The sequence below is a fragment of the Tribolium castaneum genome, chromosome 1 (genome assembly GCF_031307605.1).
Source record: "Tribolium castaneum strain GA2 chromosome 1, icTriCast1.1, whole genome shotgun sequence".
In the NCBI taxonomy this organism is placed as follows: domain Eukaryota; kingdom Metazoa; phylum Arthropoda; class Insecta; order Coleoptera; family Tenebrionidae; genus Tribolium; species Tribolium castaneum.
Genome location: NC_087394.1, coordinates 4,506,541 through 4,529,372, shown reverse-complemented (window position 1 = coordinate 4,529,372; position 22,832 = coordinate 4,506,541). Strand labels below are relative to the sequence as shown.

The following is a 22,832-nucleotide window of genomic DNA, read 5'->3' as shown; positions in this document are numbered from 1 at the left end:
AAAAGTTTATGTAGTCCAATGTTTAGAAATGCTTTCTACTTTTCTAGAAAACAGCGAATTGAAGCATAACTGACAGAAACTATGAAAAAGCGCAAAAACAGAAAGGTGATAATTTTAGAAAGAATAGTAAATGGAAGACAGTAAGAAAGAGAAAAGTAGAGAAATGGAGAAAGAAAAACAAAGATTAGAGGATAGAGATTTGCAAACCAAGAACAGGAAAAAAAGAAGACTGAAGTTAAAGAGGAGAAATCGTAGAGGATATTGAAAACCAATTTTCAGCAAAGAACGGAAGGTAGATAAATGATAGAGAAATATTCTGAAAAGTGAATAGAAGACAAATAATTATGTTGATATGGAAGAGAAAGGAGAAAAGGTGATTTGAAAAGGAGGAACAGAAAACAGAGGGAGGGAAGGAAACAGCTTATAAAAGACAGTAGATAGACAATAGAGCTATTATTCTTTTATGTGTTGCTATTTATTATTGTTTAAAAATAGTAGGTATGTATTCTAGAATTTCTTCCAACTTTTGAAATACATAAGTTTTTGTAGTCCTATGTTTAGAAAAGCTTTATACCTTTCCTTGACTTAGAATAACAAAAAAGGAAGCACAATTGACAGAAGCTATTGAAAAGCACAAAAAACCGATAGGAGATAATTTAAAAAAGAATATTGAATGAAAGACAAGAAGGCTGAATAAAGAAGAAAGAAAAAAGAAGGAAAGGAAAAAAAACAAAAAATATAGGACAACGATACGCAAACCAAAGACAGGAAAGAAAGAAGCCAGGAGATAGAAGACTAAAGTTAAAGAGGACAATATAGAGGATATTGGAAACATCTTTTCAGCAGAAAATATTTTGGAAAAGAGAACAGAAGATAGAAAATAATGTACTTTTACGAAAAAATGTATTATACACGTTAAGAAAAGATGGCATTACCTGCTCGTGCTTTGTAGTTGGTCACTCTATCTTACTATTACTCTTGGTACTAAAAATTTTGCACATTTTATTCGAAAAATTGTCTTTTTTAATTTCTTTTTAAATAGGAATACCCTATTGCATTCTTGTGACCTTCTCTACAAACTTAAAAATTTCCAGATTTTTGGCGATTTGAAACCTTGTTAGAGCTCATCATCGTCAAGATATTATTGCTGTTTTTTTTAAACCGACATTAATGTGAAAGTAGTTGCATAATTTGCTTCGAAACACTATAATAGAGTCTTCGCTTCCTCACTTCTAATCTTTGCTGTGCTCAATTTCTAACCCAAGTCGATAAGAACGAACTTGACCTCTCCTCCTTTCCGGTCGTTCCTCCATTCTGCCACAGATAAGCAAAATTTTCTCACATAAATAATTGATCATTCGTCAAAGTGCCCCCTCATCAATAATTCGACAAGATCGATAAATTGAGCAACAGGCAAATATTCCCCACAACCGTCACACAGCTCAACACACTACGTACGAAAATCTTATCTTATCTAAGAGAACACACAGATAAACCTAAATCAATTACTTCTCGTGCAAACATTGTGTGCAGGTGTTGAGCCCGTCCATGACTCACAAGCATGCCCAAGGACGACAGCCCCCAGGTGTCTCGTGACTACAGCTTCAGGCACAGCCTCCAGCCCAAGTCGGGGGCAGAGGCCCCCATTTTGAGGCACACGCAATCGCAGAACTACGGAGCCAAGAAGAAGAGAGTCAAGACGGTACCACCTCCCGCCATTCCGGAGCTGGAGGTGGCTGATGGAGACAAGGGGGCTGCCAGGACTAGTGTCGACGTGGTGAACGAACATGTGAAACTTGCGGTGGAAAATGATAAGAAGAGGCACAGTAGAGCCTCCAGGAAAAATAGCCAAGGGGTGGATAATGCAGGGTTTGAGATGGAGGCTGGGGGGAGGATTTCCAGGGGGAACAGTGCCGCCAGTAGTGTGAGGTCGTCTATGAGGGACCCCAGCATCACCAGTGTGTAAGTACCGTTTCAAGTGTTAGTTTTATTACAATTAAAAAAACAAAAAACTGAAAATCCTGTTACTTCTATTTTCTGACAGATTGGTTTTGATTTTTTTTAATTTTTCGAAATTTTAATTTTTACAAAATTAGCAAGTTGTAAAATTTCAAAAGTTTACTGGTATTTGTAAATGATTAAACATCAATTTTTTATTTACAATAATTATAAATAATTTTTTATTACTATTACTCTTATTTTTATTTTAATAATTTTATTACTATATTTAATTATTTTAATTTTAATTAATTAAATTAATTAATTAATTTTAATTTTAATTATTATTTTTAATAATTATTTTACTATTTTAATAATTTTATTACTATTACTATTATTATTATAATAATTTTGACATCTTAAATAGGTATAAATTGTTATTGAACTGTTATTTCGACGTTGATTGTCTAATTTTAATCTTGAAAAATATAGAGTGTCCCAGAAAAAGGAAATACAAGAAGAACAAGATAATTATAATCAAGCTTAAATAGGAAAAAAATGTGATAACAAAATGAAAACGAAACGAGAAAAGAAAATAAAAAGAGTAAAACTAAATAATACAGTGAAACCTCTCTTAATGGACACTTTCGAATAACGGACACCTCTTCACAACGGACATTTTTGTAGAAACGACACCTAAGTATATTAAATTTTTCAACTCTCATTCGTGGACACCTCTCACAACGGACAGTTTAAGATTCTATCATTGTCCGTTGTTGAAAGGTTTTCACGCATCTAAAAAAATTTTAAATTGTCTGTTTTTTTTAAAACATAAATTTTTATTGTAGGCCATTTCTGAAACACCCTGTATATTTGAAAATAATTTTAGGTGATGTGGGAGGTTTGTGTCTAATACTTTTGTTGAGAAGAACATTTAAAGGTCAATAATTCTTTAACTCGTTGGTACACTCTGTATATTTACCTGATTCAATCAAAAACACGATAACTCATTGTTACTGCTTGCTTATCTGTTAAGCTTCTCAAAAATTTTGAAAAATAAATATGTTGAGAAGGTTACAAATGTGATAATTTTATAAAACATTTTCAGCTTTTCTTACTTCTTCTTCTTCCTGTGATTGTTTGCTAATTGTGTGTTTCTTTAGGGTAGTTCGTGAGCAATACTGCTGCTGTATGACATGGACTCCGTGTGAACGAGCTTTGTTTGCTGCTGTTGGTGTTCTAGCTTTTACTATTATTCTTCTAGTCATAGCTATAGCAATTGTTTCTGTAGAATTAAGTAATTGTTCTTGTGCGAAATCAGATAGTACTAAAGCTATTTTATCTGTGTTTGATTATACAAAGTATTAACTTATACTTATTGTCAATAAATGTTTTTGGTAATGTGTTTGAAATTTTTTATTTATTTACCTTACAGTGTAAATGTAGCTTCCGACATTAACTACCTATCTGGTATTTTTTCAGTGTTTTATTATACGTTGTGCAATTTGTTGTTATTTTGTAAAATCAGAAAAACCTGCGTAATAAAAACTGGTTTTGGTTGCGTAATTAATAAATTTGATACTTTTTAATTTTTGATCAACATACTCGAATATCCGACTCGAAGGACTATATTAAGGGATGCAGAAGTATTTGAGTTATTATAAAAACAAATTTTACAACACAATGAATTCTCTTCAGAAATTAAGTCATAGTTTTGTTACTTCTTTTGAATGAAGATTAAACGACGTTTAATCAGTTTTTTTATAAATTTTACACCTGCGTTATCTTCTTTGGATATATCAGTTAATATTTAAAATTACAATAAAACAGGTGTTTGTTCGTAATAACTACAAAATTCAGAATTAACTGGAAAAGAGTTGGTTTATTTATATTAAATGATTCTGAAATTATAAATTTTTCTGTAGGTTTTTACACGACGCCATTTTCTTAAATAAATTGACATAAGTCAAAAACTATGACAGATAAGTCTTTAAAACAGAGTGCGTTATTTCGATAATCTAGCTGCGATTTCAAAAAGGTTACAATAATTTAGGGTTTCTATTAAAAAAAAACAGAACTTAGTTGGACTTTTTAATTTGGAACACTCTGTATACAAATTAAAATATTTTTAAAAAGAGCCTATCGTTTAAAAAATTTAAATTAATAGCGTGCATAGAAAAAAGTAATGTAGCATGCACGCACCCCTGGGTCACCCTGTATATTTCAAATACGTTAAACAAGTGTGTTATTTTTCAGAGTGGTACATGAGCAGTATTGCTGTTGCTCAAGATGGAGTCCATTTGAACGAGTCCTTTGTGCCGCCGTTGGTGTTCTAATTTTCGTAGTCCTAATTCTAGTCATCACTGTAATACTATTGGCTGTACGAAGTCCAGAATCCAGTAAGAAGGCTGTTTTTTCAGTTTTTGGTCTAAATTAGTGTGTTTTATTATTACAACTAGTATTTGCTTCCAACTTGCCTGTATTGATGTGATAATTAGGATAATAATCGATGTGTAATTATTGACGAAATAAAACGTGAAATCTCTTTTCTGTGTCTTATTTCTCTGGAAGGAAGTGTCTAAAAACGAGCCATGGCCAAAATATTTTGAGAAAACCAAAAAATTAAAGCGTTAAGAAGTGATTAGCCGTTTACTATTTTTTTACAATCTGAAGCACTTTGAAAAAGCTTTGTTTTCTGAAAATTTTGTGAGTGATTCACCAAAAAATAATTCGTCTAAAAACGAACTAATTACAAAATATTTCTAGAAAAGTAAAGAATTTATTAAAGGCCTAAGAAATGATTGTCGATTCACTAATTTTTTACCCTCTAAAGCCATTTTGATTTGCTTTGTTTCTTGCGATAATTTAGGAAAATTTTACAAATGATTCGTCAAAAAATAATTCGTTTAAAAACGAGCCAAGGCTAAAATATTTTGAGAAAAACAAAAAAAATATTAAAGTCCTCAGAAATGATTGACGATTCACTATTTCTTTACAGTCTAAAGCTCTGTTGATAAACTCTATGATTCCAGCAATTAATCAGGAAAATTTTACAAATGATTTACTAATAAATAATTCGCGTAAAAACAAACTAATGCCAAAATACTTCTAGAAAACTAAAGAATTTATTAAAGTCCTATGAAATGATTGTCGATTCACTAATTTTTTACTCTCTAAAGCTTTTTTAATAAGCTTTGTTTCTTACGATAATTTAGGAAAATTTTACAAATGATTCGTCAAAAAATATTTTGCTTAAAAACGAGCCAAGGCCAAAATATTTTGAGAAAAACAAAAAAATATTAAAGCCCTAAGAAATGCTTGGCGATTTACTATTTCTTTACAGTCCAAAGCTCTGTTGATAAACTCTGTGTTTCCTGCCATAAATCAGGAAAATTTTACAAATAATTTACCAATAAATTGTTCCCCTAAAAACAAACTAATGCCAAAATACTTCTAGAAAACAAAAGAATTTATTAAAGTCTTAAGAAATGATTGTCGATTCACTAATTTTTTACTCTCTAAAGCTTTTTTGATAAGCTTTGTTTCTTGCGATAATTTAGGAAAATTTTACAAATGATTAATCAAATAATAATTTGTTTAAAAACGAGCCAAGGTCAAAATATTTTGAAAAAAGTCGTAAGAAATGATTGCCGATTCACTATTTCTTTACAGTCCAAAGCTCTGTTGATAAACTCTGTGTTTCCTGCCATAAATCAGGAAAATTTTACAAATAATTTACCAATAAATTGTTCCCCTAAAAACAAACTAATGCCAAAATACTTCTAGAAAACAAAAGAATTTATTAAAGTCTTAAGAAATGATTGTCGATTCACTAATTTTTTACTCTCTAAAGCTTTTTTGATAAGCTTTGTTTCTTGCGATAATTTAGGAAAATTTTACAAATGATTAATCAAATAATAATTTGTTTAAAAACGAGCCAAGGTCAAAATATTTTGAAAAAAGTCGTAAGAAATGATTGCCCATTCACTATTTCTTTACAGTCCAAAGCTCTGTTGATAAACTCTGTGTTTCCTGCAATAAATCAGGAAAATTTTACAAATAATTTACCAATAAATAGTTCTCCTAAAAACAAACTAATGCCAAAATACTTCTAGAAAACAAAAGAATTTATTAAAGTCTTAAGAAATGATTGTCGATTCACAAATTTTTTATTCTCTAAAGCATTTTTGATAAGCTTTGTTTCTTACGATAATTTAGGAAAATTTTACAAATGATTCGTCAAAAAATATTTTCCTTAAAAACGAGCCAAGGGCAATATTTTGAGAAAAACAAAAAAATATTAAAGCCTTAAGAAATGCTTGGCGATTTACTATTTCTTTACAGTCTAAAGCTCTGTTGAGAAACTCTATGATTCCACCAATTAATCAGGAAAATTTTACAAATGATTTACTAATAAATAATTCGCGTAAAAACAAACTAATGCCAAAATACTTCTAGAAAACTAAAGAATTTATTAAAGTCTTAAGAAATGATTGTCGATTCACTAATTTTTTACTCTCTAAAGCTTTTTTGATAAGCTTTATTTCTTACGATAATTTAGGAAAATTTTACAAATGATTCGTCAAAAAATATTTTGCTTAAAAACGAGCCAAGGCCAAAATAATTTGAGAAAAACAAAAAAAAAGTTAAAGTCCTTAGAAATGATTGGCGATTCACTATTTCTTTACAGTCCAAAGCTCTGTTGATAAACTCTGTGTTTCCTGCCATAAATCAGGAAAATTTTACAAATAATTTACCAATAAATAGTTTCCCTAAAAACAAACTAATGCCAAAATACTTCTAGAAAACAAAAGAATTTATTAAAGTCTTAAGAAATGATTGTCGATTCACTAATTTTTTACTCTCTAAAGCTTTTTTGATAAGCTTTGTTTCTTGCGATAATTTAGGAAAATTTTACAAATGATTAATCAAATAATAATTTGTTTAAAAACGAGCCAAGGTCAAAATATTTTGAAAAAAGTCGTAAGAAATGATTGCCGATTCACTATTTCTTTACAGTCCAAAGCTCTGTTGATAAACTCTGTGTTTCCTGCCATAAATCAGGAAAATTTTACAAATAATTTACCAATAAATTGTTCCCCTAAAAACAAACTAATGCCAAAATACTTCTAGAAAACAAAAGAATTTATTAAAGTCTTAAGAAATGATTGTCGATTCACTAATTTTTTACTCTCTAAAGCTTTTTTGATAAGCTTTGTTTCTTGCGATAATTTAGGAAAATTTTACAAATGATTAATCAAATAATAATTTGTTTAAAAACGAGCCAAGGTCAAAATATTTTGAAAAAAGTCGTAAGAAATGATTGCCGATTCACTATTTCTTTACAGTCCAAAGCTCTGTTGATAAACTCTGTGTTTCCTGCCATAAATCAGGAAAATTTTACAAATAATTTACCAATAAATTGTTCCCCTAAAAACAAACTAATGCCAAAATACTTCTAGAAAACAAAAGAATTTATTAAAGTCTTAAGAAATGATTGTCGATTCACTAATTTTTTACTCTCTAAAGCTTTTTTGATAAGCTTTGTTTCTTGCGATAATTTAGGAAAATTTTACAAATGATTAATCAAATAATAATTTGTTTAAAAACGAGCCAAGGTCAAAATATTTTGAAAAAAGTCGTAAGAAATGATTGCCCATTCACTATTTCTTTACAGTCCAAAGCTCTGTTGATAAACTCTGTGTTTCCTGCAATAAATCAGGAAAATTTTACAAATAATTTACCAATAAATAGTTCTCCTAAAAACAAACTAATGCCAAAATACTTCTAGAAAACAAAAGAATTTATTAAAGTCTTAAGAAATGATTGTCGATTCACAAATTTTTTATTCTCTAAAGCATTTTTGATAAGCTTTGTTTCTTACGATAATTTAGGAAAATTTTACAAATGATTCGTCAAAAAATATTTTCCTTAAAAACGAGCCAAGGGCAATATTTTGAGAAAAACAAAAAAATATTAAAGCCTTAAGAAATGCTTGGCGATTTACTATTTCTTTACAGTCTAAAGCTCTGTTGAGAAACTCTATGATTCCACCAATTAATCAGGAAAATTTTACAAATGATTTACTAATAAATAATTCGCGTAAAAACAAACTAATGCCAAAATACTTCTAGAAAACTAAAGAATTTATTAAAGTCTTAAGAAATGATTGTCGATTCACTAATTTTTTACTCTCTAAAGCTTTTTTGATAAGCTTTATTTCTTACGATAATTTAGGAAAATTTTACAAATGATTCGTCAAAAAATATTTTGCTTAAAAACGAGCCAAGGCCAAAATAATTTGAGAAAAACAAAAAAAAAGTTAAAGTCCTTAGAAATGATTGGCGATTCACTATTTCTTTACAGTCCAAAGCTCTGTTGATAAACTCTGTGTTTCCTGCCATAAATCAGGAAAATTTTACAAATAATTTACCAATAAATAGTTTCCCTAAAAACAAACTAATGCCAAAATACTTCTAGAAAACAAAAGAATTTATTAAAGTCTTAAGAAATGATTGTCGATTCACTAATTTTTTACTCTCTAAAGCTTTTTTGATAAGCTTTGTTTCTTGCGATAATTTAGGAAAATTTTACAAATGATTAATCAAATAATAATTTGTTTAAAAACGAGCCAAGGTCAAAATATTTTGAAAAAAGTCGTAAGAAATGATTGCCGATTCACTATTTCTTTACAGTCCAAAGCTCTGTTGATAAACTCTGTGTTTCCTGCCATAAATCAGGAAAATTTTACAAATAATTTACCAATAAATTGTTCCCCTAAAAACAAACTAATGCCAAAATACTTCTAGAAAACAAAAGAATTTATTAAAGTCTTAAGAAATGATTGTCGATTCACTAATTTTTTACTCTCTAAAGCTTTTTTGATAAGCTTTGTTTCTTGCGATAATTTAGGAAAATTTTACAAATGATTAATCAAATAATAATTTGTTTAAAAACGAGCCAAGGTCAAAATATTTTGAAAAAAGTCGTAAGAAATGATTGCCGATTCACTATTTCTTTACAGTCCAAAGCTCTGTTGATAAACTCTGTGTTTCCTGCCATAAATCAGGAAAATTTTACAAATAATTTACCAATAAATTGTTCCCCTAAAAACAAACTAATGCCAAAATACTTCTAGAAAACAAAAGAATTTATTAAAGTCTTAAGAAATGATTGTCGATTCACTAATTTTTTACTCTCTAAAGCTTTTTTGATAAGCTTTGTTTCTTGCGATAATTTAGGAAAATTTTACAAATGATTAATCAAATAATAATTTGTTTAAAAACGAGCCAAGGTCAAAATATTTTGAAAAAAGTCGTAAGAAATGATTGCCCATTCACTATTTCTTTACAGTCCAAAGCTCTGTTGATAAACTCTGTGTTTCCTGCAATAAATCAGGAAAATTTTACAAATAATTTACCAATAAATAGTTCTCCTAAAAACAAACTAATGCCAAAATACTTCTAGAAAACAAAAGAATTTATTAAAGTCTTAAGAAATGATTGTCGATTCACAAATTTTTTATTCTCTAAAGCATTTTTGATAAGCTTTGTTTCTTACGATAATTTAGGAAAATTTTACAAATGATTCGTCAAAAAATATTTTCCTTAAAAACGAGCCAAGGGCAATATTTTGAGAAAAACAAAAAAATATTAAAGCCTTAAGAAATGCTTGGCGATTTACTATTTCTTTACAGTCTAAAGCTCTGTTGAGAAACTCTATGATTCCACCAATTAATCAGGAAAATTTTACAAATGATTTACTAATAAATAATTCGCGTAAAAACAAACTAATGCCAAAATACTTCTAGAAAACTAAAGAATTTATTAAAGTCTTAAGAAATGATTGTCGATTCACTAATTTTTTACTCTCTAAAGCTTTTTTGATAAGCTTTATTTCTTACGATAATTTAGGAAAATTTTACAAATGATTCGTCAAAAAATATTTTGCTTAAAAACGAGCCAAGGCCAAAATAATTTGAGAAAAACAAAAAAAAAGTTAAAGTCCTTAGAAATGATTGGCGATTCACTATTTCTTTACAGTCCAAAGCTCTGTTGATAAACTCTGTGTTTCCTGCCATAAATCAGGAAAATTTTACAAATAATTTACCAATAAATAGTTTCCCTAAAAACAAACTAATGCCAAAATACTTCTAGAAAACAAAAGAATTTATTAAAGTCTTAAGAAATGATTGTCGATTCACTAATTTTTTACTCTCTAAAGCTTTTTTGATAAGCTTTGTTTCTTGCGATAATTTAGGAAAATTTTACAAATGATTAATCAAATAATAATTTGTTTAAAAACGAGCCAAGGTCAAAATATTTTGAAAAAAGTCGTAAGAAATGATTGCCGATTCACTATTTCTTTACAGTCCAAAGCTCTGTTGATAAACTCTGTGTTTCCTGCCATAAATCAGGAAAATTTTACAAATAATTTACCAATAAATTGTTCCCCTAAAAACAAACTAATGCCAAAATACTTCTAGAAAACAAAAGAATTTATTAAAGTCTTAAGAAATGATTGTCGATTCACTAATTTTTTACTCTCTAAAGCTTTTTTGATAAGCTTTGTTTCTTGCGATAATTTAGGAAAATTTTACAAATGATTAATCAAATAATAATTTGTTTAAAAACGAGCCAAGGTCAAAATATTTTGAAAAAAGTCGTAAGAAATGATTGCCGATTCACTATTTCTTTACAGTCCAAAGCTCTGTTAATAAACTCTGTGTTTCCTGCAATAAATCAGGAAAATTTTACAAATAATTCACCAATAAATAGTTCCCCTAAAAACAAACTAATGCCAAAATACTTCTAGAAAACAAAAGAATTTATTAAAGTCTTAAGAAATGATTGTCGATTCACTAATTTTTTACTCTCTAAAGCTTTTTTGATAAGCTTTGTTTCTTACGATAATTTAGGAAAATTTTACAAACGATTCGTCAAAAAATAATTTGTTTAAAAGCGAGCCAAGGCCAAAATATTTTGAGAAAAACAAATAATATATTAAAGTCCTAAGAAATGATTCACTATTTCTTTACAGTCTAAAGCTCTGTTGGTAAATTCTGTGTTTCCTGCAATAAATCAGAAAATTTTTACAAATAATTCACCAATAAATAAATTAGCCTAAAAACAAACTAATACCAAAATACTTCCTGAAAACCAAAGAACTAGCATTTGCTTTCAACTTGCCTATATTGATGTGATAATAAGGATAATAATCGATGTGTAATTATTGACGAAATAAAACGTAAAATCCCTTTTCTGTGTCTTATTCCTGTGGAAGGAAGTGCACCGGTCCTTGTCCCCCTAATCCCGGAATGCATCCAGGATAAAGAAACAAATATCGAACGACATTACGACGCTTTCATCGGCTTAGTCTGGCGTCATTCCGGCACTCGAAACTGCTTTTCGTCGAGTTTTGATCATCCAGAAGGTCGTATTGATTACGGCGTCTGGACCGTGGCAGAATCTCAATATTTTGTTCCCTCTCTGGTGGCGAGTTGGGGAAAACACCACCACCAAGTCTTTTTGCCTCCAACTTTTCATCTGTCGGTTTTCCGTCGCGTCGAACGGTTGCATTGCACAACACGAGTGTTTCAGTGGCGTTTTTCGCAAATTGGTGGTGCTTTTGAGGGGTAAAGCTTCGCTGTTGTCTTGTCGATGTTGTAAAAAAGCTTCAGTCTTTCTGTTTACTTTTGCAAGGTTTTGACTTGGGGGCGGGGGTTGGTTTTGCTGCAGAGGGCGTTGTATTTGCTCTATTTTTAGTAGCCATATACATAGTTGGCGTGACAGGTGTAAACACGATTTTGGCAATTGATAAAACGAGCTTTTCAGCACACAAAGTGGGTTAAGGCCTCATTAAAAAATCGAAGTTTATTGCGTTTGCGTTTGATTTAATTTGGGGGATTTGTGGGGATGCAGAAATGATGAAATGATGATGATTTATGTCCACAAGTCCCAAAAGACACATATTTTTTAACCAAAAATACTAACTACTTTTAATGGTGATAAATAATCACGTGAGGCTTTTTTACACCTAGGGGCTTAGAAATTAAATTTATTTCCCGATTTCTGGAAACAGGTTCAAGGCAGTATAAATTTTTTAGTTAAAATTTTCAAACATTTTAATTTTTTAAAATCTGGAACATTTTAAACACTTCATGAAAACCAAATAATTTATTAGAGCTTTAAAAAGTTACTGTCGGTTCACTATTTCTTTGAAAATGGAGACCCTTTCGGTAATATTTATTTTCTGCAAAAACCAGGAATTTTTTTCTTTTGCTTAAAAATTAGATTCAAATTTTTTGAGAAAACCAAAAAAATTATTAAAGCCTGGAGAGATGATTTTCGGTTCCAAATTTTTTACAGTTGTGCCCTTTGTTTTCTGCAATAAATCAGAAAAATTTTACGAATGATTTGCTAAAAAATAATTAGTCTAGAAATGAAACAAGGTCAAAATATATTGAGAAAACTAACAAATTTTTTACAGTCTTAAGAAATGATTGTTGGTTCACTAAATTTTTACAGCCAAAGGCTTTTTTGAGAAGCTTTGTTTCCTGTGGTAAATCCGGAAAATTTTACGAATGATTCGCTAAAAAATAATTCGTCCAAAATTAAACCAAGCTCAAAATGTTTTGAGTAAACCAAGAAATTTATTAGAGTCCTAAGAAAAGATTCTCCTTTTAATATTTTTTACTGTTTAAAGCCTTTTTGATAAACTTTGTTTCGTGCGATAATTCAGGAAAATTTTATGAATGGTTCGCCAAAAATAGTTCGTCAAAAAATTAACCAAGGTCAAAATAATTTGAGAAAATCAAGAAATATATTAAAGTTCTAAAAAATGATTGGCGGTTCACTTATTTTTTAAAGTCTAAAGCTCTAATGATAAGCTTTGTTTTCTTCGATAATTCAGAAAATTTATGAATGATTCGCTAAAAAATAGTTTGTCTAAAAACGAGCAATGGCCAAAATATTTTGAGAATACCAAAAAAATTAAAGTCTTAAGAAATGATTAGCAGTTTACAATTTTTTTTACAATCTGTAGCACTTTGTTTCCTGCAATTAATCACAAAAATTTTGTAAATAATTTACCAAAAAATAATTCGTCTAAAAACTAACTATTGCCAAAATACTTCTGGAAAATTAAAAAAGTTATTAAAGTCCTAAGAAATGATTGTAGATTCACTAATTTTTTACCTCTAAAGCCTTTTTGATTTGCTTTGTCTCTTGCGATAATTTAGGAAAATTTTAAAAATGATTCGTTAAAAAATAATTCGATTAAAAACGAGCCGAGTTCAAAATATTTTGAGAAAAACAAAAATATATTAAAGTTCTAAAAATGATTGGCGATTCACTATTTCTTTACAGTCTAAAGCTCTGTTGATAAACACTATGTTTCCTGCTATAAATCAGGAAAATTTTACGAACGATTCACCAATAAATAATTCGCCTAAAAACAAACTAATGCCAAAATATTTCCTGAAAACCAAAGAACTTACTAAAGTTCTCAGAAACTATTGTCGCTTCTTTAATTTTTTATAGTCTAAAGCCCTTTTAATAGGCAAAATTTTATGGATGATTTGCCAAAATAAATCGTCTAAAAAAATTCGTCTAAACATGATCCAAGGTCATAATATTTTTTGAGACAACTTAGAAATTTATTAAAGTTCTAAGAAATAATTGTCGGTTTATTAATTTTTTACAGTGTAAGACCTTTCTAATAAGCTTTGATTTCTGTGACAAATCAGGAATGTTTTACGAATGATTTGCCAAAAAATTATTTGTCTAAAAATATTTTTTGACGGTTCACTAATTTTTTACAGTCTAAGACCTATCTGATAAGTTTTGTTTTCTACGATAAATCAAGAAAATTTTACAAATGATTAATTAAAAAATAATTTGCCTAAAAAAGAGCCAAGGATACCACAAAATTTGTTAAAGTCTTTAAAAATGGCTGTTTGTCACTTATTTTTACAGTCGAAGGCTTTTTAAAAAAACTTTATTTTTAAAATAAAAAAAAATTTACGAACATTTTTTTTGTAATCGGAGGCTTTTTTGATAAGCTTTGTTTTCACCAAAAATCTCAAAACTTTTTTGATGACTCAACTATTTTGACTTTAGTTACGTTTTGTATTCGTTCAAAATTAATTTTATGAATTTTGGTATCTAAATAAGTAAATACAATTTCCGATGTATCCAGCTTTCTCCAACTTTAATACAGTGCAGCCTCCTTAATCCGAACTTCAATCAATAATAAACTAAACATTTTTTCCCAAAATTAATAATACACTGTAATACACAGGATTATTCTATATTATAAAACAAAATTTCGTACAAAAAAATATTATTGTTCGCATTATTGATGAGGTTCGACTGTATTATTTAATAATTCCCTCCTCAAAAGCACCAACAATGCAAACCTCCACCTTGTAAACCCCCACAATGGCGCAATTCGTGACTCACATCCAACCAACTCTGGTGGAAGCCTCCCACCACCACGTGCCTCACCAGCACCATCACAAGGAGCTCCACCACCACCATAAAGAATACCACGAAACCATCGACCACCACCACAAGGAGCACAAGGACCACAAGGACCACAAGGACTCACACCACCACCATAAAGACTCCTCCCACCACCATTTGCGCGATTTTCCCGTCTTGCCGCATCCCCATGTCGAGCATTCGCCCCATAATGGCCATGACGACGTCGACCACAAGAGCAAAAGGGACTCAGGACAATATCTAGACTCACATGGAGTTAGCCACACGTTCCAGCTGCATTTTGTTGACTCGCAGGGCATTTATCGGGATTATCACGGGCATGCTATCGATAAGGACAGTGAAGGGAGGCATAAAAAGGAGAAATCGCCCTTCAAGGACGAGGCCAAGGCCATACCGCCGCAGTATATCGATCTTGGAGGGCATTATTTAGACAACAAAAATGTAAGTTTTATCAAAGATAAAGAAAAATATTACTTATTGAAAAAAAAACTGGTGTAATATGTAAAATTACTAGAGCAAACCGATTTGCTCCATGACTTAGTTTGTGAGTTGTACATTTTTGATTAATAACCCGGCGCATCCACCATTTTTGAGTTAAAATATTTTTTAAAAGTAAATTTTCGGGCAGGCTATTGCGGTACAATACGTAAAGAAAACTTCAAAATTTATTAGAATAAATTGTTTTGCTCTAAGAATTTTAGTTTTTGAGCTATGAATTTTAATAATGTTAAACGTTCAATCCTTCTGTATCCGGAATCGTTGCCTGGGCGGTCCTGCGTTTTGACGAGAAAATAAATAATTTCAAGCGCAATACGATATTTGCTCTAAATTATATAGTTTCGGAGAAAAATCAAAAATTGTTGAATATTCCAATTGAATAATTTTTCAAGTTTTTAGTTTTTTTAAGTACGACAGTACTATTCAAATTGATTGGGGTCGCAAAAATCGCACGAATTACCAATAGTTTTTTAGTTATATTTTTTATATTTTACTTATTTTTAATTTGTTAGCATTTTTTTCGAAAACTATTATCACGGGCACGCTATCGATAAGGACAGTAAAGGGGAGCATAAAAAGGAGAAATCGTTCTTCAAGGACAAAGCCAAAGCTATACCTCTACAGAATATCGATCTTGGGGGGCAGTATTTATACAAAAAAAATATATGTTTTATGAAAGATAAAGAAAAATATTACTTATAAAAATGTGTTGTAAAAAAACTGGTGTAATATGTAGAATGGAGTGTAGAACTTACTAGAGCAAACCGTTTTGCTCCATGACTTTTAGTTTGTGAATTATGCATGTTTGATTAATAACCCGGCGCATCCACCATTTTTGAGTTAAAATATTTTTTAAAAGTAAATTGTCGGGCAGGGTATTGCCGTATAATATGTAAAGAAAACTTCGAAATTTATTGAAATAAATTGTTTTTCTCTAAGAATTTTAGTTTTTGAGCTATGAATTTTAATAATGGAAAACTTTCAATACTTTTGTATCCGAAATCGTTGCCCGGGGCGGCCCTGGATTTTGACGAGAAAATAAATAATTTCAAACGCAATCCGATATTTGCTCTAACTTTTATAGTTCCGGAGAAAAAAGCAAAAATGGTTGAATATTAAAATTAAATAATTGTTCAAGGTTTTTGTTTTTTCAAGTACTACAGTACTACTCAAAAAATTGTAATTACTTTAATGCAAGCTTATAAAGAATTATGCGGGAATCGATTGGTGTCGAGAAAATCGCCGAATTACCAATAGTTTTTTAGTTATATTTTTTATATTTTACTTATTTTTAATTTGTTAGCATTTTTTTCGAAAACAATTATCACGGACTCTATCGATAAGGACAGTGAAGGGGGGCATAAAAAGGAGAAATCATTTTTTAAGGACAAAGCCAAAGCTATGCCTCTACAGAATATCGATCTTGGGGAGCAGTATTTATACAAAAAAAATATATGTTTTATGAAAGATAAAGAAAAATATTACTTATAAAAATGTGTTGTAAAAAAACTGGTGTAATATGTAGAATGGAGTGTAGAACTTACTAGAGCAAACCGTTTTGCTCCATGACTTTTAGTTTGTGAATTATGCATGTTTGATTAATAACCCGGCGCATCCACCATTTTTGAGTTAAAATATTTTTTAAAAGTAAATTGTCGGGCAGGGTATTGCGGTATAATATGTAAAGAAAACTTTGAAATTTATTGAAATAAATTGTTTTTCTCTAAGAATTTTAGTTTTTGAGCTATGAATTTTAATAATGGAAGACTTTCAATACTTTTGTATTCGAAATCGTTGCCCGGGGCGGCCCTGGATTTTGACGAGAAAATTAAATAATTTCAAACGCAATCCGATATTTGCTCTAACGTTTATAGTTCCGGAGAAAAAAGCAAAAATGGTTGAATATTAAAATTAAATAATTGTTCAAGGTTTTTGTTTTTTCAAGTACTACAGTACTACTCAAAAAATTGTAATTGCTTTAATGCAAGCTTATAAAGAATTATGCGGGAATCGATTGGGGTCGAGAAAATCGCCGAATTTCTAATAGTTTTTCAGTTATATATTTATATGTTAATTATTTTTAATTTGTTAGAAATTTTTTCGAAAACAATTATCACGGGCACTCTATCGATAAGGACAGTGAAGGGGGGCATAAAAAGGAGAAATCATCTTTTAAGGACAAAGCCAAAGCTATACCTCTACAGAATATCGATCTTGGGGGGCAGTATTTATACAAAAAAAATATATGTTTTATGAAAGATAAAGAAAAATATTACTTATAAAAATGTGTTGTAAAAAAACTGGTGTAATATGTAGAATGGAGTGTAGAACTTACTAGAGCAAACCGTTTTGCTCCATGACTTTTAGTTTGTGAATTATGCATGTTCGATTAATAACCCGGCGCATCCACCATTTTTGAGTTAAAATATTTTTTAAAAGTAAATTGTCGGGCAGGATATTGCGGTATAATACGTAAAAAAAACTTCAAAATTTACTGGAATAAATTGTTTTGCTCTAAGAATTTTAGTTTTTGAGCTATGAATTTAAATAATGTAAAACTTTCAATTCTTCTGTATCTGGTATCGTTGCCTGGGGCGGCATTGGGTTTTGACAAAAAAATAAATAATTGCAAGCGCAATCCGATATTTGCTTTAACTTTTGTAGTTCCGGAGAAAAAAGCAAAAATCGTTGAATATTCCAATTAAATAATTGTTCAAGGTTTTTGATTTTTTAAGTACGACAGTACTATTCAAAAAATTGTAATTATTTTAATGCAAGCTTATAAAGAATTATGGGGGAATCGATTGGGGTCAAGAAAATCGCCGAATTTCCTATAGTTTTTTAGTTATATTTTTTATATTTCACTATGGATAAGGACAGTGAAGGGGGGAATAAAAAGGAGAACTCGCTCTTTAAGGACGAAGCCAAAGCTATTCTTCTACAGCATATCGATTTTGGAGGGCATCATTTAGACAACAAAAATGTAAGTCTTATGAAAGATAAAAAAATATTACTTATAAAAAAGTGTTTAAAAAAACTGGGTAATATAAATTTACCCGGCGCATCCACCATTTTTTCAAATTAATATATTTTTTTAATATGTTGTCGAGGAAGCTATTGTTATAAAAATGGTGGTATAATAAGTAGATTGAGCCTCAAAATTTACTGGAACAATCTGTTTTGCTCTACGACTTTTAGTTTTTAGGCTATGAATTTTTTGAATGAATTTAATAATGTAAATCTTTTAATGCTTCTGTATCCGGAGCCGTTGCCTGGAGCGGCATTGGTTTTTGACGAAAAAATAAATAATTTCAAGCACAATCCGATTTTTGCTCTAAGTCATATAGTTCTCGAGAAAAATGCAAAAATAGTTGAAATTTCCAATTGACAAATTTTTCAAGTTTTTATTTTTACAAGTACGGCAGTACTATTCGAAAAACTAAAACTATTTTGAGGCAAACTTATGTAAAATTGTCCGGGGAATCGATTCGGGTCGAGAAAATCGCTAAATTTCTAATAGTTGTTTAGTATTATTTTTTTATATCTTACCTATTTTTATATTGTTAACAATTTTTGGGAAAACCATCAGTCGGAGAACGATGTTTTTTTTGAAAATAATAAATAATTAAAAGAGCTTTTTAACGATAAGAAACTTATTGGAGATACGTCTAACAGTTCCAGAAATATTGCTTTTTATTATTTTCTTTTTGCTCAGTTTTGTTTTTTTTTTCATTATTTTTTCTTTGTTTTATTTAATGATTTTTTATTTAGTAGTTACTATTTTTAGTTTTAATACAGTGCAATTATTTTTTATTGTGATTATTATTGTTATTATTATTACATTCTTTCGTGTTTTTATTTTTTGTTCCTTTATTTTTTCGTAGAAAAGTCCTAAATAATATTCTTCTCCTAGCTGCAAACGTGACTTTTAAATTTTGCATGTTGTGTCGTTTCCTGTATTTGTCTGCTGGCGCTATTGGAGAGAAGGTGGCGCCAGGGAAGCGTCGCGACGCTTTGATAGCAATCGATAGCAAGGCGCCAGTCTCCATGTCGTTAAAATTCTTGTCGTGCGTGCATTTTCTTTAATTATGGGGTTATTAAGGAGTCGTCACTTAGGACCAGCGAGATTTAATTATTCCACCGTAATAGGGAGGAAGGTTTTGCTTTTGTTTGCTTAAGAATTAAATGCGAGGTCTCTATTAGACGGATGCAAATTAGCGCTCGGGATATGAAAAAACGGAACAAAGCGGGTTAACAAGGGTTGTAAGGAGAGAGGTTTACACGAATTTGCTTTTTTAAGGCCAGGAGTTGGATAGTTAGCAAAAAATTGAAGAAGTTTCCGTTTTGATGAGTTTATTTAAATATTAAGTTTTGCTCACAAACGGGGTCTTAAGTAAGTAGAAAATTCTTATAAGACACTAACATTAAGCAACTTATGAATATAGACAAGATCTTGGAAAACCACTCTAATCCGCAAATGTTTGGGCTCTACTTTAAATTAAAAATTAATTCCGTAAATAATTGATATCACATTTATTTTTCGTCATTTCGAATTAACTTAATTTCTATGTTTTTAACATTCTTACAAAATTGTGTTGAACATGTTTAACTTAAAACTTTTGTTTTCTATCTTTTAGTTTTAGTTTAAGTTTAAATTTTAGTAAGTAGCATAACAAGATTAGAAATAGTTAGCTTACTAACTAAGAATTACTCGTAATTAGTTACTTTACAAAAAAAATCCGAATATAAAAATCTACTGAAAACAAAAAATTTAACATAATGAAAAAATATTGATAATGCTGAGCTGCTTGATTTTGATACAGGATACAGGATTATACAGAAAATTTGTTGAAAAATTTTAGTCAGGTTTTTGCTATCCGGCCTGTTGATAATTTTTTTCTGATCGTGAATGTAGGTTTTCTATAAAGATCAAACTATAATTTTTAATTAATTAATTAATTAATTAATTTTTAATAAATTATAACGGTATCAAGTTAGCTTTAAAATCTTTATTTCTTGTTGCATTTTTTATTTCGCCAGGTTTGGAGTTTAGAGTTTTATGTGAATAATCCTGTATTTACAGATAAGTTCCAACATAGTTTTTTCAATACAGTGAGATTATTTTCTAAGTTGATACAAAAACGAATTTATTTTACCAATGTTTTCTTTTATCTAAAAATATCCACATGTGACTTAGAATTCTTATTTTAGTTTTTACGAAACTTAAAATCCGTTTTCCATGTATCTCTAAACGAGACATAAGGCTACAGTCTTAACAAAATTTAAACACAAACTAAACTTCTTGTCTCTCTTTTAGTAAAGAAAATTGAAGTGCAAATATTTTACTAAAGTCATTGTGTAATTAATTTTAAATTAAAAAATAAAATAAAAAAGAAACACTTATATACCCGATTATAAACTACAGGGTTAGTCAATAGTTGCTTATTTCTGACGTGTTCTAAGATGCAACTAAAAATACTAATTACACTTCCCACTTGGAAACTTTGTTTGATTTTTAAAAACATTAATTGAATCAACATTAGTTATTTTTTTAAGTGATAATAGACCATAATGAAATTTTAGCAAAATGTTAAGACAAACTTGACAGTACTCTGAACAATGTAATCGTGGATTAATCTTGAGAGTTTTTATTCTGGTCAGCTGTAATCGCTATTACTGGTTGCATATTTAAAAAAAAATTAGGAGTGACTATTACTATTGACTCACCCTGTACTGTTTGTATATTTTTTCATTGTTTTATTTTTGACTTTTTAGTGTTAATTTTTCTTACAAAAAGTTTAAAATAATTGTAGATTTATTTTCTAACTGAGAAATTAGGATCATAATTCTCTTGTAATTAAAAAAATAAATTGTCCATAATTTGACACTTAGTTTCCCTATATATTATTTTGTCTATTTCAACATCGTAAAAAACTTGTGCATTGTGCATATAACATGAAATTAGTAAAAACTGTATGAAAATCTTACACATTGTAATCAAATTTTATTAATATAAAAAAATATGTAAGAGCTTTCCCGGCGCCTCCACCATTTTCTTGAATTACTTTTGTGCCAGATGCGAGTAACAACTAAATTAAGCCAAGCTCTATCGATCCAAAACTCGGATGTTTGGAAAGATTTTCTCTAAAAAGCTCAAATCGTTTGTCACAAAAATGTGTTGTTTTGAGAAACATACGTTCAAATGGTGTCTAACACGCTCGAAAACATTATCCAGGCGCCCTGGTTACATTTGTTTAGGTAGTTGGCAACGTGACAGGGCAAAAACTACAACTATAAATTTCACGTAACGGGCAGACTTTACGGTGCTGTTGCAATTGGTCGTGAGATAGTTTTTTCTGCTTTCAAGGGAGGTGCCTGATAGGCTAGTCCTTTTGATCATGTTTGAGACGCTTTTCATCAACTAACTTGGCAAACGTACAAATGTAGTCGACAAACTGGAATGATTTACTAATTCCTTCCAATATTTTCATACAGTAAATGATTCATTCCGTCAGAACTTTGCGTGATTGTTTTATATTATGTTGTCTGAAGCCAACACTGCAATTACTGTTAAAGTGATTGGTGGAAAATTGGTGTAATTTTGTTGTAAAACTAATAATGCTCTCAGATCTCTATGCTAAATCGATGTGTTACTACAATAAAAAAACTGAAACTAAATAACATTGTTTTTTTTTGATTAAATAAAGCATTGTGTCCCATCTGCTGTTTAAAATAAGCACTGCTGGCTACACTATTACTTTTAACATAAAACTGATTTACCAAGTATATTGTACTAATTTTATTGGAACAGCTATAAAAATGCAGAAAATGTTTTGGTGCTCTCGTTTTATTATCTGTAGTGGGAATAAACATCTGTGCTTGGTTCTGGAATTTAAGTTTTTTAACAGGATTTGTGGCATATTTTACGTCACGTGGAAAATCCTCTTAACAAAAATGTGTTGTTTTTTAAGGAATGGACAACTTAGAGCAAAATGAGATGAAGTTGTACAAAAAAAATATATCCGTCAATGTTTAATTTTTTGAAAATCGATTTTCAACGATCAATCACACGGAAAACTATAATCGAAATTATTTAATCGAATAAAAAAATTAAACTATTGACAATTTTTTACGTTTTTATTTCACAAGACATTATTTAAGCTTTCTTTCTTTTAGAATAAACAATTTCGATTAAAATGTTTTTATTACAAAGTGCTTAGAAATATTCTGAAAGAATTCACATGTATTTATAGAAAAGAAAATTAATAAAACATTATTTAAAATCGCCAACAATTATTTCTGTCTGATTCTTAGTTTTTAAGATTATGTAAAAATATTTTTAGCAGACTTAATTTATTATCTGAAAGTTGCAATTTATTAAAAATAAGTCATTTTACTTTGTTTTTTTGTGCCTTTTTGGGTCATTTTTTTCATATAATTATAACAGTCTTGTTATATCTTGTTTCTGCCTGTTTTTTGAAACGTTCTGAGAGAGAATTTATGAAAAAACTAATACGGAATTAAACTAAAAAAAATGTTCAGAAGTCAATGACTATGTTAAATATTTTGTAATGTTTAACAATTTAACTCTTATTCTTGTTTGATAGGAAGTAACAACCATACCTAAAAATAACAATTTCACTAAGGGTGTGTTAAACAGGTTATTATTTGTAAGCTATTGTTAGAAAATAACAATTTAACGTTATTTTGCCTGAAATGTTAGTATTTATAATTTTTATCCTCACTGTTTTTTTATTTTTTTAGGCAATTTAGCAAAGCTGTTTTTGCAATTATATTTTTTAAACATGAAAAAAATGCTCATTTGTAACACAGCAGAAAATTTGATCTATCCTGTTAACAGAAGCTGTTCGTTGGCAGTTAAAAAAAATCCCA

General features: G+C 29.6%; 2 protein-coding genes across 15 annotated transcripts in view; both read left to right on the top strand.

The window, feature by feature from the left end:
* The first annotated feature begins 1,196 nt into the window (after positions 1-1,196).
* Positions 1,197-4,483, top strand: LOC103314819 (uncharacterized). 2 transcript variants are annotated; one of them, XM_008201800.3, is made up of 2 exons: positions 1,197-1,962; positions 3,102-3,343. In XM_008201800.3, the coding sequence occupies exons 1-2, from the start codon at positions 1,562-1,564 to the stop codon at positions 3,304-3,306; spliced, it is 606 nt and encodes a 201-aa protein (XP_008200022.1). In that variant the 5' UTR covers positions 1,197-1,561; the 3' UTR covers positions 3,307-3,343. The 2 variants fall into 2 exon arrangements, with proteins under 2 accessions (XP_008200022.1, XP_015834185.1); XM_015978699.2 differs by lacking the exon at positions 3,102-3,343 and adding an exon at positions 4,195-4,483 and having other exon boundaries at positions 1,205-1,962.
* A 6,945-nt stretch (positions 4,484-11,428) lies between these two features.
* Positions 11,429-22,832, top strand: part of LOC100142605 (ankyrin-3) — a 123,975-nt gene continuing 112,571 nt past the window's right edge. For all 13 annotated transcript variants that reach the window (XM_015978688.2, XM_064357598.1, XM_064357613.1 and 10 more), the window contains exons 1-2: positions 11,429-11,572; positions 14,341-14,882. In XM_015978688.2, the coding sequence (XP_015834174.2) occupies positions 14,379-14,882 (504 nt within the window). In that variant the 5' untranslated portion in view covers positions 11,429-11,572; positions 14,341-14,378. The remainder of the gene's footprint in view (positions 11,573-14,340; positions 14,883-22,832) is intronic.